Source organism: Ammodytes marinus (assembly GCF_949987685.1).
Source record: "Ammodytes marinus genome assembly, chromosome: 20".
Lineage (NCBI taxonomy): Eukaryota > Metazoa > Chordata > Actinopteri > Uranoscopiformes > Ammodytidae > Ammodytes > Ammodytes marinus.
The window spans coordinates 19,062,802-19,076,415 of record NC_137224.1 but is presented as its reverse complement, the minus strand read 5'-3'; the positions used below and the strand labels follow the sequence as shown (position 1 = coordinate 19,076,415).

The 13,614-nt window shown below is 44.0% G+C and overlaps 1 protein-coding gene across 1 annotated transcript; it reads right to left on the bottom strand.

Annotated features, from left to right (window-relative positions):
* Positions 1–18: 18 nt before the first annotated feature.
* On the bottom strand, positions 19–12,685 carry cdc42ep1a (CDC42 effector protein (Rho GTPase binding) 1a). Its single transcript, XM_080048701.1, has 4 exons — positions 12,544–12,685; positions 7,428–7,541; positions 4,048–5,074; positions 19–2,090 (listed from the first exon to the last, which is right to left on the bottom strand). The coding sequence occupies exons 3-4, from the start codon at positions 4,526–4,528 to the stop codon at positions 1,348–1,350; spliced, it is 1,224 nt and encodes a 407-aa protein (XP_079904827.1). The 5' UTR covers positions 4,529–5,074; positions 7,428–7,541; positions 12,544–12,685; the 3' UTR covers positions 19–1,347.
* Positions 12,686–13,614: the final 929 nt, after the last annotated feature.

Here is a 13,614-nt window from a genome sequence, read left to right as displayed (position 1 = left end):
AATGAATGCGGATTCGACCTATATCGAAAAACATCTTTATTGTCTTATAGCATTAGGTATATCATTGGTAGTGTCTGCAGCATATGGATGTGAATTGCACTATGTACTGCAGGTGCTCATACTGTAAGTACATATTTATAGGAGGTCAGTTGATACCTTCATGTACAATTGTATAAAAGGACATATAAATGACAATTCTTCTATAAAAAAGCAATACAGGAGTCGGACTTCATAATCATAAAAGGTGCACGGAGTATCTATAAAGAAGGTCTGCAGCATAACACAAGCAATTATATGGTTCGGACTTTAGTCGCAATCAGCAAACATCGGTTTCACTTGTCATATTCCCTCCATCCATCCATGTAGATTAATAACTGAGATATTTGCATTTATCTGGTTAATGTAATAAGGGCCTGAGATTCCAGATCTCTTACGTCCCTTCTCTTTTTGGTTTCCTGGTAGTGTATTCCTGAGTGAACAGATGACAAGAGATTGCAGTGATGCCTGAAAGTTGTACTTAGATAACATCTATTTTTCTAATCCCCCACTCCCCCTACTTCCTGTATGTGTGTATGTGTTCTCCCAAGTGACACAGAGGATCAATGTTCTCCTGGCGTGTAAAGCATAAAGTGAATGACAGGGTTTGTAACTTCTACGTTGGGTAATGTTGGCGTTTCCCTTGCGACGAATCTCAACCACGTCCTCTGACACATCCTCGCTTTCCACACCGCCTCTTTGTTTTGGTCCTTTTGACAGTCATTCAAACGCATTTCTCCCTTTCACTCCTTTTAGATACATTCAGCAACAGTTTTGCATAGAAACTTTACATCTTTGAAGCATGACTGTATAAAAATAAAGGAGACAATATTAAGGATACTGGACTGACGTTGTCAGGATGGTCATCCTGATTTAAGGTGATTGATTGGATTAGATTTAAAGTTATAGTGCGTAACTTTTTCATATAAATGAATGTCGGTTTGTATTTAATGAATCGCCAAACGAGTTGACACAAAGTTGATTAATTAGCTCCACAAAACTTTCTCTGTATTTCTCAATATGGCAGCGTTTAAAACTGGTGTCGCCCCCCTGACACTGGCGCAAGAGTTCCCAAGAAGCACCCAAGAAATGTTTCAGTTGTTGCTAAGAGAAAGCCTGGACGTATAGAAGGTGGAATAATATCCATACTCAATCACTGAAGGCTTACCTAATGTAGATGCGCCGACAATGTTGTTGTAATTACTCAGAATTCCTCCTGGGGGCGACAGAAGTTACGCACTATAGCTTTAATGAGAAATCAAACATCAGATAAAGTTTTTTTTTAGTTTAGTGTCAAAACATGTGCTCAGCTCAGACTTTGATTTCATCCTCGTCGTCCATGTAGTTGTAGGACATGTTCTTCTTGGGCGGGACGATGATCATCATCTCTGAATCGGCCACCTCCACCCTGCTCTGTCCCTTTAAGAGGCTCACTCCATAGTGGCGTGCCAGCACATCTGTGGCACTCTGGAAGCGCTCGCTCTCCATGCCCACACCCACTCCCAACCGGGCTCGTTCGGGCGACTCTATCACCACGTCGGGTACTTTGATTGAAAACCCACCTCCGTTCTCCTCCACCATCCCGCTGCCCTCCTCCTCTTCCCATTCGGCAGCATGCGGGCTCTTCCTGCCCCCGCCGCCGCAGTCCTCCCTCAGCAGAGAATCCACGTAGGAGATGGTGGCCGAGTCCATCTCCGATCCCTCATTGGTCAGCCCGCACGCTGAGCCCGCCTCCTCTCTCTCCCAGGCGTGGCCGTTCTCCTCGTGGTGGTGGTGGCCGTCGATCATGCCGAACACCTCGCTCATGAGGGAGGGCCCCAGGTCGAAGGTGAAGGTGTCCAGGGAGGTGAGGGAGTCGGAGAAGGCGCTGGCAGACACTGCTTTGGGCTCCGAGGTCAGAGCTGAGGCAGAGCAGCTGGACAAGATGGCGTCTGTGGCGTCGGTCAGGGAGCCGCGGTGGACGTTAGGGGAGCAGGACGTAGGCAGGGAGATGGAAGGCTGCTGGCGCTCGGAGCGGGACAGACGAGGCAGAGTGACGAAGCCAGACTCCAGACCTGGGGAGCAGACACACATATATATCAATACGTGAAATTCAGACGAAGGTACCCTCTTGAAGTGATTTGCAGTGGTCTGTAGTAATTAAGACATCTGTAGTTGGAATAAGACTCATTGAGGTGAGTGCACCTGCCCACCCAACAGTGCAGCAACCAACTGTTTAAATGGTTGTTTTCACACTTAGAAAATATATAACGTTTTATTTAGTGAGCTTTGGAGGTGTTGGTAGGAAAGAGAACTTTTAAACATGTCGAACTTCTGCTTTAACCAAAGCTTATAAGCATAAGCACATTTCTGAAAATGTTAAACTATACTTTGTAGAGTGTATCGAGACACACACACACACACACACACACACACACACACACACACACACACACATCCAACAGGGGGTGCTGTAAACCCATCTGAGATCACTCCTGACGAGGGAGCAAACCCAGTCCTGCAAAGTGCTGAGTTGCCCTGCTGTGTTAAGAGTGAATCATCTGCCTGACTCCTGCCAGATCACTTAACAAGTCCCACATTCACACAGTGCTGCCTTCATCATGACCCAAAGAGTTATAATTACCACAGAACCTGACCTGAAGACAGTCTGAAGGTCTTTTTCCCCCAACAACAGTAAAACAGCATGTCATTTCATAAGTTAAAATACTTTGACTAAAATATCAAAACCTGCCGATTCCCCCATCCATGTGTCATAATGCAGAATTACTGGGGAGCAGTGTAGCTGAAGTTATCACTACAAAAGTAATCTGTGTTTTATGAGATTAAAAATGTATTTAACAGAACACACACAAGCTCAAACATCCACATCAAAAACACACAGCTAGCCTTGATCTGTCCAAAGTTTACTAAATTCACCTACCGAAAATACCAACAAACACACACGCGCAAACACACACACACACACACACACACACACACAGACACACACAGGGGGGGGTCATCTTGTATGAGCCATGAGTGTGGTGTAACTGTGGGTCATTTAAACAGCCTCAGACAGCTTGTTGTTAGTTCTGTCTGGACCTCTGTGTGTTATCAGTGCCGATTACGAGCCAAGGTGATTCACAAGGACATCTGGGCCAAATCTGTCTAGAAACTGGCTGGGTTACAACCAATGATGATGGATGAGTGTCACTTGTGCTCTACAGATGGTTTCAAACTCCCTGCAGTTTCCAGTTAATGCTGGTTAACTCATTTGACCTTTGCACATGTGTTTGACTTTGTTTATTGTTTAGCAACAATGCCAGTTAATGTGAAGGAAACATCTGCCCTTAATCTTTGGGACCATTTAGGGATGTGGTGTTGTACTTTTCTCAATCCTTGAATGACTAGGTGCAAATAAACACGTCATCATCTTGAAGAAATGCCCATTGAAGATATTTCCGAAACAATGATGGTGTTGGTGCCTCACAATTAAAGAGAAAAAAAAAATCATTTAAAGGAAATAAACCCATCGTAAAACACACATGGTGACTACACGCAAACAGAAGATTAAATAGACCAGTTCGTGATGCACTTTGTAAACAACAATAAACTTTTAGCAGATTTTAGCAGACTGCTTGGCTGACGTGCATTGACAGATTTTTTTGGGCCACTTGGGGGCAGCAGAAACAAGCTGTGAACACCTTGTAAAGTTGATAAGTCAAACTTGTTACAGAAAACAGTTAACACATCCAGCAAACACAGAGCCACATAGGCATTCATATGGATTATTCAGGCTACCAAATTAATGTAAGTCCAATATTCAGTCTCCTTTTAGCTCTGTCTTGGTATCTACCGACTCTTGGTTCAATGCTCCAATAAGGTTAGGGGCTGAAAAACAATTAGCCTATAAACGCTGAAAAGCTCTCTAGAACTCTATTGCTTTTGAGTGAGAAATTCAAATTGTTCCATTGTTGATGTGAAAACATTGATTACAGCAGCTTTAAGAAAACAAATTTCACCACTACTCACCATAAGAGCTTTTCCTCTCCTCTGGCGTGCTCTTAGAACTGGGGAAGAGCACTTTGGCGGTGGGGCTCCCGTTGGGCATGTCCACATCCAGCCTGGGCAGGGAGACGGCGTTCTTCATGATGGGCGAGATGACTGGAGGTGGCGGGGACAGCGACAGGTCCTTGGGACTCGTCGCTCTGGGTCTGTTGTCAGAGCCCCTCCTGATCTGACGTATGGTCCTGGAGAAGAAGGCTCCGATCTTGTTGTCGGGGCTGGTGACAGAGTCCGTCTCAGCGCTGTTCCCATTGGCCGGCCCTCCGTGGTTGCTGAGGAACGAGGTGTCCCCGAACACATCGCCGCCCCGCCCCACGTGCATGGTGTGCCTGAAGTCACCCAGTGGGGGGCTGATCATGTCCAACGTCAGGTCCCCTTTGTAGCGCCGCTTGCCGTGGGAGGGCGTGACCAGACCTTTAAGGCCGGACAGCTTTTCCTGAAGATTCATGGTTCTTGAAAGTTGAATGGCTCAATATTTTCTCGAAGCTGAAACAATATCTCTGAATTGCCTTTTAAATCCCACTGAATGGCAAAAAAAACCTGAACGAGCAAAGTCCGACTTGTCTTCTCTTAAGATTTATGACAAAAAAATCACAGAAAGTACAGCAGTCCAAAGTATGAACCCTAGAAAATAGCTCTGAAAGGTTATTCCAAGATCTTGAAACCGTGTAATTTCTCAGACTTGAGAGGTTGAACTCCAGGGCCTGCAGCGCCAAATAGTTCACTGGAATATTATCTCTGTTTATCATGTGCAGGCCAAGCTCTGTCCCAACCCTTGTTGCTCGCTGTTCTGCATAGCTGGCTGAATTAAACGGACATCAATTGAGGAGAACACTGGGCACTTGTGTTTTCGTGGAAGCAGCCGGGCCAGTTGGAGTGCGGTCAGCTCGCCTGGTTTCCCCCGCTTGCCTTGGGCTTGGGCTTTGTCGACATCAGCTCAGGAATAGTTCTGAGTCCAGCTGCAAACGGTTCTGCGGTCGCACCGTGGAACCATCTATCAAGAGCAACAAAAAAAAACAGGGAGAAAAAAATCATCTATCTTTAAAATGTAGACAAGGATGTGTTTGATTTTTTAGGGACGTTGGGAGAAATGGATGGGATTTGTAGTTTACGCTACGGAAGTTGAGATTGAGTTTGAGACCACGGTGCTTTCCTATTATGAATCCCGTATGTAGTAGTTATAAATTAACCTCACTGCACTGTGGGACAGGCCTGGCTTTTCCGAATTTTTTTTAGGATTCCGCGTTCCAAAGGTCCGCTGGTCTGGAACTATCTAAATTTAGACCACAGTCAACCCTCTGTGCAATAAAGCCAAAGTCTGCTTCTTCTCCATACAGTGGTGGGTGGACTTTCAGGGAATTCCTGCTTCCATTTTGTCCTGCTTTTGTCTGGTGTGAAGGTTACGCAAAGTTCATTTAGCATTTCACTGACAACAAGACTTATCCCGGCTTTTTAAAGCAGAGCAGCAGCCCTCCTTCAACAGGCCCAGATGTGTTTGTAAACAGGCAAACTGTGCTCAGAGCGATAGGAAGAGATAATGAAAACTTCCTGATAAGAAAATTACTGCTGCTACTTAGCTGTACTGTTAGACTTCCTGTGTATGGAGCCGTCAAAAGGCAGTAAAAGATTATCAGACTACTAAAAAATGTAATTTGAGATCTAATTATAGGCCTGCTATAATTAAAATGGAGTGTGGGAAGAAATGTTAAGGGTTTCACTTTTATCTATTTATTTACCTCCAGTCAGCCGGTAAAAGAAGAGAGAAAATTGTATTGTTTCCATTTGCTTCCAATATGTTGCTAATAAATTTAAACTTAATTCCACTTTGGTTTTTAATAATTTACCAAATTTTCCTCCACTGTTATTGTTTGTTTAGCTTCAGTAGACCAATAAGAGGACTGCGTGGCAAACTAGCTTAGCTGAAACGACGTAGAACAATGGACACCAGTTTTTTTTAGCTACCTGTAGCTAAAACTAACTTTTTTGCAGACAATATTACCATATACTTCAAACTGCAAACTGTATAAACCCTTGCATAACTGTAGCTAAGGCATTTGGCAATATAACCCTAACACAGTAGGCTAGCTAGCTACTGTAAATTAGCATTTGGAGACATGTTTTATTTCTCCACAACATTAGTTGCTGCTTCTCTCTCTTTTACCTGCTAACTGTTGGAAGCTAAATACTTTTTTTTTTATTTTGTCACATTTCTTTGAATTATTTAACAGTATTACCAAATGTTGTATTCAGTTTTTGGCTTTACTTTGTCTCCATACCTTGGCAAGTCTGTAAATCAGTAATGAGGGCAAACAAAAAAAACTCTGCTGTGCTTTGCCAGCAGAGTAATGGATATCCAATTGTAAAATAGTTTTGATTGCATAAGGCCGCCCTGACTGGACCTCTGGTTCCCTTTAAAAAGTTGCAGCTAAACGTCGGCGAGCCTCCCACGCATGCACAGCCCCGTCTGGCTTCATTAATGACCTGCTATGGTTCAAGAGATTGCGTCAGGTCCAAAGCAGCCTCTTCTAATTTGCTGCTGACCACAGTCCCAGGCCCTCCGCTCCACTTCCCCTGGCTGGGGCTTTTTAAAGAGGGGCATCTGGGAGCAGAGAGAGGGAGGAAACACGCCACATACCTCCACTGAGCAGAGCCATATCAAGGCTCACAAAGGGACGCCAGGGACCACTATACCGAGGTGTGATGTTGAATCTAATACGGAGTGAGCCTGCAGGGACCTTGTGCACGTTCCCATGAACTGGGTTGAAGCGACAGGCCACCGCTATGAGTAAAGAGGCCACAGAGAGAATGGCTCAGTATGCTTCCCAATAAGGAAAAAGTTTTGTCTTTCTTTTATTGAGAGTGAACAAGAAACAAACTGAGCCTAATTGATAACCTAGAGCATTACAGGAATACACACAGGGCCATTAATTACTCTGGCTGCGTGCTCACGGAAAGCTATGTTGCTTTGTCTTTGCCTGTAATCCCATTAAAGAGCATTGACCGCAGCTCAGAGGGGGTCGCTCTTATGGAGCCGGACCCTCAGGGGCAAAGCTTATTTTATCTGCACATATGCTTCTGTCCTACTGGGCTGACCCTCCCACCTAACAGTGATCCTTCTCTGCACTTACCCTCCTGTTTTTTGGAGTTAAACAAATACAGCAGCCAGCACACCCAGGGCATCAGATAAAGCCCAATATGTTGAGTCTTTGAAGGAACATAAATTGAAGACTATGATCCCAAAAGTAGCCTGCCTGCCTGCATGTGTGTGTGTGTGTGTGTGTGTGTGTGTGTGTTGGATATCAAGGAAACAATAAGGGACATCCCAACACGGGGGGATTTTGACATACCCTGGATTATCCTCTAATCCTTCATCTTCTCCGCTTCCCCCAGTAGGGCGCCTCTTTTTGGGCAAAGGCCTCGGCTGCTACCACGCCACTAGGCTGCTCCGCTGGCTCCAAGCCCTGACGGAGACGGGAAGAAAACAGAAAATTTGTTTGAGTGAGAGAGTTAGAGAGACAGAGACAGAGAGCGAGAGAGGGCAAATTTAAACCGAAGCGAGGCAGGGTGAGAAGTGATGGAAGGAAGCAGGGAGATGAAAAAAAAAGTTTCATTTTCACAAGAAAAGGAGTGAAGGGGGAGGATGGCAAATCCAGGCAGAAATAATGTACGACAGAAATGGATGGATGGATGGATGCTGAGGGAAATGAGACAGAGAGAGAAAAGGTCAAATGAGGAGAGGAAGAGAGAGGGGGCAGAATGATAGGACATAAGAGAATATCATAAAAAATACAAGGGTGATGAAGAACTATGACATACAGTAAAATACCCAGTGAGATTTCAGTGAACCTATACAATCACAGAAATATGTACAGTACAGTAATCTTATTTCACTTCATGTCACTGTTTCTGTGCCATTGCTAGGCCTACACAGGCATCACTTTAAACTGTTGGATGGATGGCGGTGACGTTTTAAAACAGTGGGTATCTTTTAGCCTCCTATTCATGTATTGTCCTTTGCCAGTTTTACCTACTAACCACTGTGTCAAACAACTGGTATTTAAAGTGAGTGTGCTTACAACATATTGTGATGTGCTGTAGGGTATGTGAACTGTCCAGGAATCAATGTTCTGCACTAATGAAATTCCTAACCGATCAATAAAGTTCAGTGAGTTGAAAATGTCAGCATCCAAAACACGCTATAAAGTAAGATGGCGAACTACATTACATTACACCTGCTGCACATCATCACGCATGTTAACATTGTCATTTTGAGCTTGACAGATATCACCAAATGAAGTGATGAGATAACCAATGAACTCCAATACCCAGAAATCTGTAGGGCAGTGTCATCAGTGTTGTTGATGTAAAAAACTCAGCTCTGTTTCGGGTCCCAGTTTGAGACAAAAAAATGAGAGTATTTTTGCTGTAAATCTCTGTGCTGCAGCTTTCTGGCTTGGTTGCTTTCTTTGGGCAAACTCCCCATCATTCGGAGGGGGATTTCGGTGCTTTTTTCATACATCCCAGACAGGCTCAATAAAATATTTCCATGTCACTGCATACAGTATTTTGCTTGAGGTGGCTTCGCTGGATAAAAACCAGAGCGACCACAGTCTAATAGGAGCCGTGTGTGTGTGTGTGTGTGTGTGTGTGTGTGTGTGTGTGTGTGTGTGTTGTGCGCTGTGTGTACGAACGAAACACATTCCCCGGGCAGAGCATCGGTCGGTGGAGTCTGTCTCTCGATTGCGACCATCAAACATCCTTCTCCTCCTCGACCTCAGCGCTGATTGGAACCAGGTTTTGAATTTGGTCTTTTTTCACCCTCTCATTCTCTTCTTTAGCTTGCTCTTTCTTTTTCTCTCTCTCTCTCTCTCTCTCTCTCTCTCTCTCTCTCTCTCTCTATCTCTCTCTCTCTATCTACCCCTCTGTCTTCTACTGCAATCTCAACTTCTAGTGTAGGCCTATCTTTTTTTCTCTCATTAATTGAAAAGTTCTTCTCTTTTCTCCTTTTCCCCCCATTCCAATCTTTCCTCTGCTCCTTCTCTGTCCCTTTCTCATAGTTTTTCATTCCTTCTCCAGTGGCTCTCTTCTTCCTTTCCTTCCCTTCCCTTTCATTTCTTTTCTTTGCTTCTCTTTAAGTGTCTGGACCGAAACAGCAGCTGCAGGGGCCCACACACACGCACACACAAACTCCATTAATCTCTACATTTGATGACTTTAACCAAAAAAATTCTATCTTCCTACAGTTTGTCTTGACTTAAATCAGCGCTGGACTTTGGTGTGTTATACCCCCCCCCCCACACACCCACCCTTCCCTCTCGTCTCATGTCCTTCGCTGGCTAACCCCGCTAACCAGGTGAACAAACATACAAGATAAGGCCACATTTTTTTGGGCTAACCCCTTTGACTTTCAATTACGTCCCTATTTTCGCCATCCACGCTCAGGCCTGATCCAAGCAAAACATGGCTACACTTCCTCCTCGGCCCAAGAAAACATTTTCATGCTTGGCTGAATATCCATACTCCTCGAGGCTCCCTGCTTCCTGCATCTGCTTGGAGCTGGCAGGCCCAATTTGCCCTCTTTGTTGCCTCTCTCTTTCAGTTTATATCTCTACTGCGCTCATACATAAACTCCTTTTCTTCTCTCCTTCTCCCTTTCTTCTACTCACACACGCACACCCCCTCTCTCTCTCCTCAGTTTATATAACAGGTCTTTAAAGATCATTTACATCGGTTGGTTTACATGTTAATGGGCGAGAGCAATATACAGACACTTCAGCCAGTCTCAAACATGTGTGAGGCTTATATTAATGGACCAATTTTATCTTAGCACACGTACAAAAATAGAAACATGGAATTTGAAGTACTGGAATGCCAAAGATGTGTTAAACATCATTTTTAAACAGTGTCACAGTTACATAGCTTGTCCACCAGAGAGCAGTGACAAGTTGGCAAAATGTCAAGCTCACGAGAAAAAACGATTTCTTTACAGTATATGGGAAATAAAAGCTTTGTTGCTGAGAGAAGATTGATACCACTCTAATATCTGTACGATGAATGTGAAGTTACAGCTGGGTAATGGTTAGCTTAGCGAGAAAGCAATTAACCGTTTTTTCCTAAAATGTCGAACCTAAAATATCGAACCTAAAATGTCAAACTCTTGTTTCGGAAAACGGTTATCAGCTGATGTTTTGTTGTCGTATTTTTTCACTTAGTCCCTGGCGGTGTAATTTTGAGTGACAATATGCAGCTAGTAGGCTACAATTTCAAACGTTTAAAAAAAAGGGTCGATGTTAGGTTTAAATTTTTATCTTGCATTTTGGAACCTAGCTACTTATCACCCACCATGTTTGTAGTCAAACTTTGGACAGCAGCCAACCAGCAAACAGACCTGATGAGCCTATCTCGGTTTTTCCAACAAAGAAATCATGGTTGCTTGGTCAAAAATGTCCTATTTTTTTCACCCACACAATCCACTAAAATATGATTTTGCCTAAAAAAAATATGTATATAAAGGATAACAACTTAAAGCGTGTAAACAGGACTGCAGAGTTGTTCGGAGACAGAAGGGACCAGTTGGCTTCTTGATGGATAAGTCGACCTATCTCAGCCTCTCTAGAAACTTGGCGTATCCCTTTACATGGGGGGGGGGGGGGGGGTTTGATCATGTTGTTGTATGAGTGAGTTGTGACCATTTGCTGACGACAGACCATGACGGAGAAGTTTGACCACCAATGCCACAGTGTGTGACCAGAAAAGAAAGAAAAACCACCAGAGAGACCCTGTGGTGTGAAAGTAAATACAACAGAGCAGCATTCAGAGTTCACACCTCGGCTACTGACCCTATGCTGGTCCATTGCGTCAATGACACCCAAAGTTCACAAAGGGTCCCTCTCATAGGAATGTAGAACTCAGGTAAAAAAAAAAATGGTTTTAAATTAAAGATGAGGAAGAACCACAGGGGAGGCTTTAAGAAGTAGGGTATCCTTAGTGTAGGTCGTATGCAGATACGTATTTCATCTGCTGCTGGCTTAGCTTACAGGATATCAAAGCATGTACTCAATGAGGATGCACTATAAGCCTACTACTGGTGAGGCCTATACCTTGGGGCACTGTCCATGACAAAGGGAATGGCTGAGTTCATCAACACGTGTTGTTAATTGGATTTCGTGTCATTATCACTGAAGCAGGCTGGCTTTTTATTGATCACCACTGATGATCACGTTGGTTTATTGGCAGGCTTTAGCAGGCCAACAAGCTCCATAATCAATGTGTGTGTGTGTGTGTGTGTGTGTGTGTGTGTGTGTGTGTGTGTGTGTGTGTGTGTGTGTGTGTGTGTGTGTGTGTGTGTGTGTGGTATTTCACATGCTGGCCTCCCTCCAGGCTTGCTGGGGGGTCAGAAGGCCACTTGCCCCCCCCCCCCCTCTCCCCACTTCCCTAACTTGTAATGAGTGACAACACTTTGCTGCCTGTTTGTCTCTGTAATGAGAACACCCCGGGGGCCACCAACTTCAACTTCGGCCATGTCACGTGCCAGCGAACCACAGTACACACTCTTTTCTTGGTAATGTCAGTGACACGGATAGGTCATGTCATGTAACTTGCTGTAATTACAAGGCTAGAGTGATGAGAATCAAATCAATTGATGGCAGAGTTTATTAGGTCTGACCAGGGTTACAGCCAGGGGGGGGGGGGGGGGTTTAATGTTATATCCTACTGCTGCTGCTACTGCTGCTGCTGAATATAGAAATGTAACGGAGGGTATTAAGTTTCATGTCAGACATCTGAGACTGAGGAAAGGACTCTAACAACAACACTAAAACAACATTCTCACACAGACCTTCCCCAGTCTGAGCGTTTAACTGATAACAGCTTAGTTAAGAGTCAACATCTTTACAAGCCTTAATGGTAGGCTACCACCTTATCATCAGAAACTATAAACCTAGAAATGTTTGCTTTCTCTCAACGCGGTCAGCAGGAGGCTTTTCATTCACACACTCACACTTATAATCTATTTCTTCAGTGGGAAAAACAACAGCATGGCTTAGAATGAATGACGGCCCGGGATATGCAGTAAAGAACTATGTCCATAGGATACAATAAGAAATAAAAAAAGGGTATTTCCTAGCCAAACAGTTCGTTTTTCTCTCTCCCAATAGCAGTAAGTATCTGAGGATACAATATAAATTTCACAGAAACTCTTATAGGAGTGTTATAAGACATAGGCTGTAAAATACCCACAATGATAAAATTACATTGCAATACACGGATGCACTTAAAAAGTCATAATATGCACCGAGTAGTGAACTTACAGAAAACACACTCAAAGTCTGTCTGTGCATGATTAAGGCTGTAGGCTATCATTTTAAAAGTGCCCATGATCTCACCATCATGCGTGCAGGCTCATTGTGCTCATTTCTGAAGAACGTTATAAAGTGATCACAAGCTGAATGAAAGTTCACTCACCTAAAGGAAGGAACCCGCTAATCTATGCGGAATAGCGGTAGACTTGTTGACTCCGGGTTTTAGTTATTTTGTCCAGCAGAAAGGTGTTTTCTGGTTCATGCGGTCAGAGAGAGCCGGGGGTGCAGCCGGGACTGAGCCGCTGGTGCGTCGGGTGTGTGGAGCGGCGGCGCGCGGAGCACCAGGAAAGGGGGCGGGCCGAGGATCAAATGCCCAAAGAGACCATCAGGGGCCACACACACACACACACACACACACACACACACACACACACACACACACACACACACACACACACACACACACACACACACACACACACACACACACACCAACATAGCCTACATAACGGGACCTCCCGCGCTTCCCCGCGGGCAACACCTCAATTTGGTGTCTTCTCCACAACACGCCAATTGACTTTTCAACACCATTGGAGGCAGTTAGGCAATGGAGTGTGAAAGAGAAACGAGAAGCCATATTTGTATTTTATTTATTTTTTGCAGCTAAATATGGGCTGTGACGTGACCCTGGCATCATTATTATGTAGGCTGGTTCTACGATTTTGTTTTATGAGGAATCTAACAAACTTTGGTCAAGTGCTCATCATCAGACGTGTTCAGCTGAGTACCTGCTGACTTTTAGCTCAAACTTCCTTAATATGGAACTACTTCTTCATGATGACTCACAGTTTGTCTTTATGTATATCCTACTATAACCAACCGCATGTTGATGTGATGCAACTGAAACCAGAAGCCCACAATGACTGTGACCTTCACTGGGGAGTTTTAATGAGCAATACAGGGACTATGAGGAACTTTTAAATGTTTAACGATTTTCCTCTGATGATTACAGAGCAAATGAGACCATTGCCAAGAAGAATGCGATTTTTATATAGGCCTATTATTAATGCTTTTGCTAGGGTCCGATTTCGCTGGAACTACAACAACAACTAAACGGTTTATGGCAGAGAAGAACAACCTATGTTTTATGAATGAATCAAAGTTCACTTTGCTTCACCATTAAAATATTATCATTAATATTCTTACTTAGTCACATAAATGCATTCCCTCATTG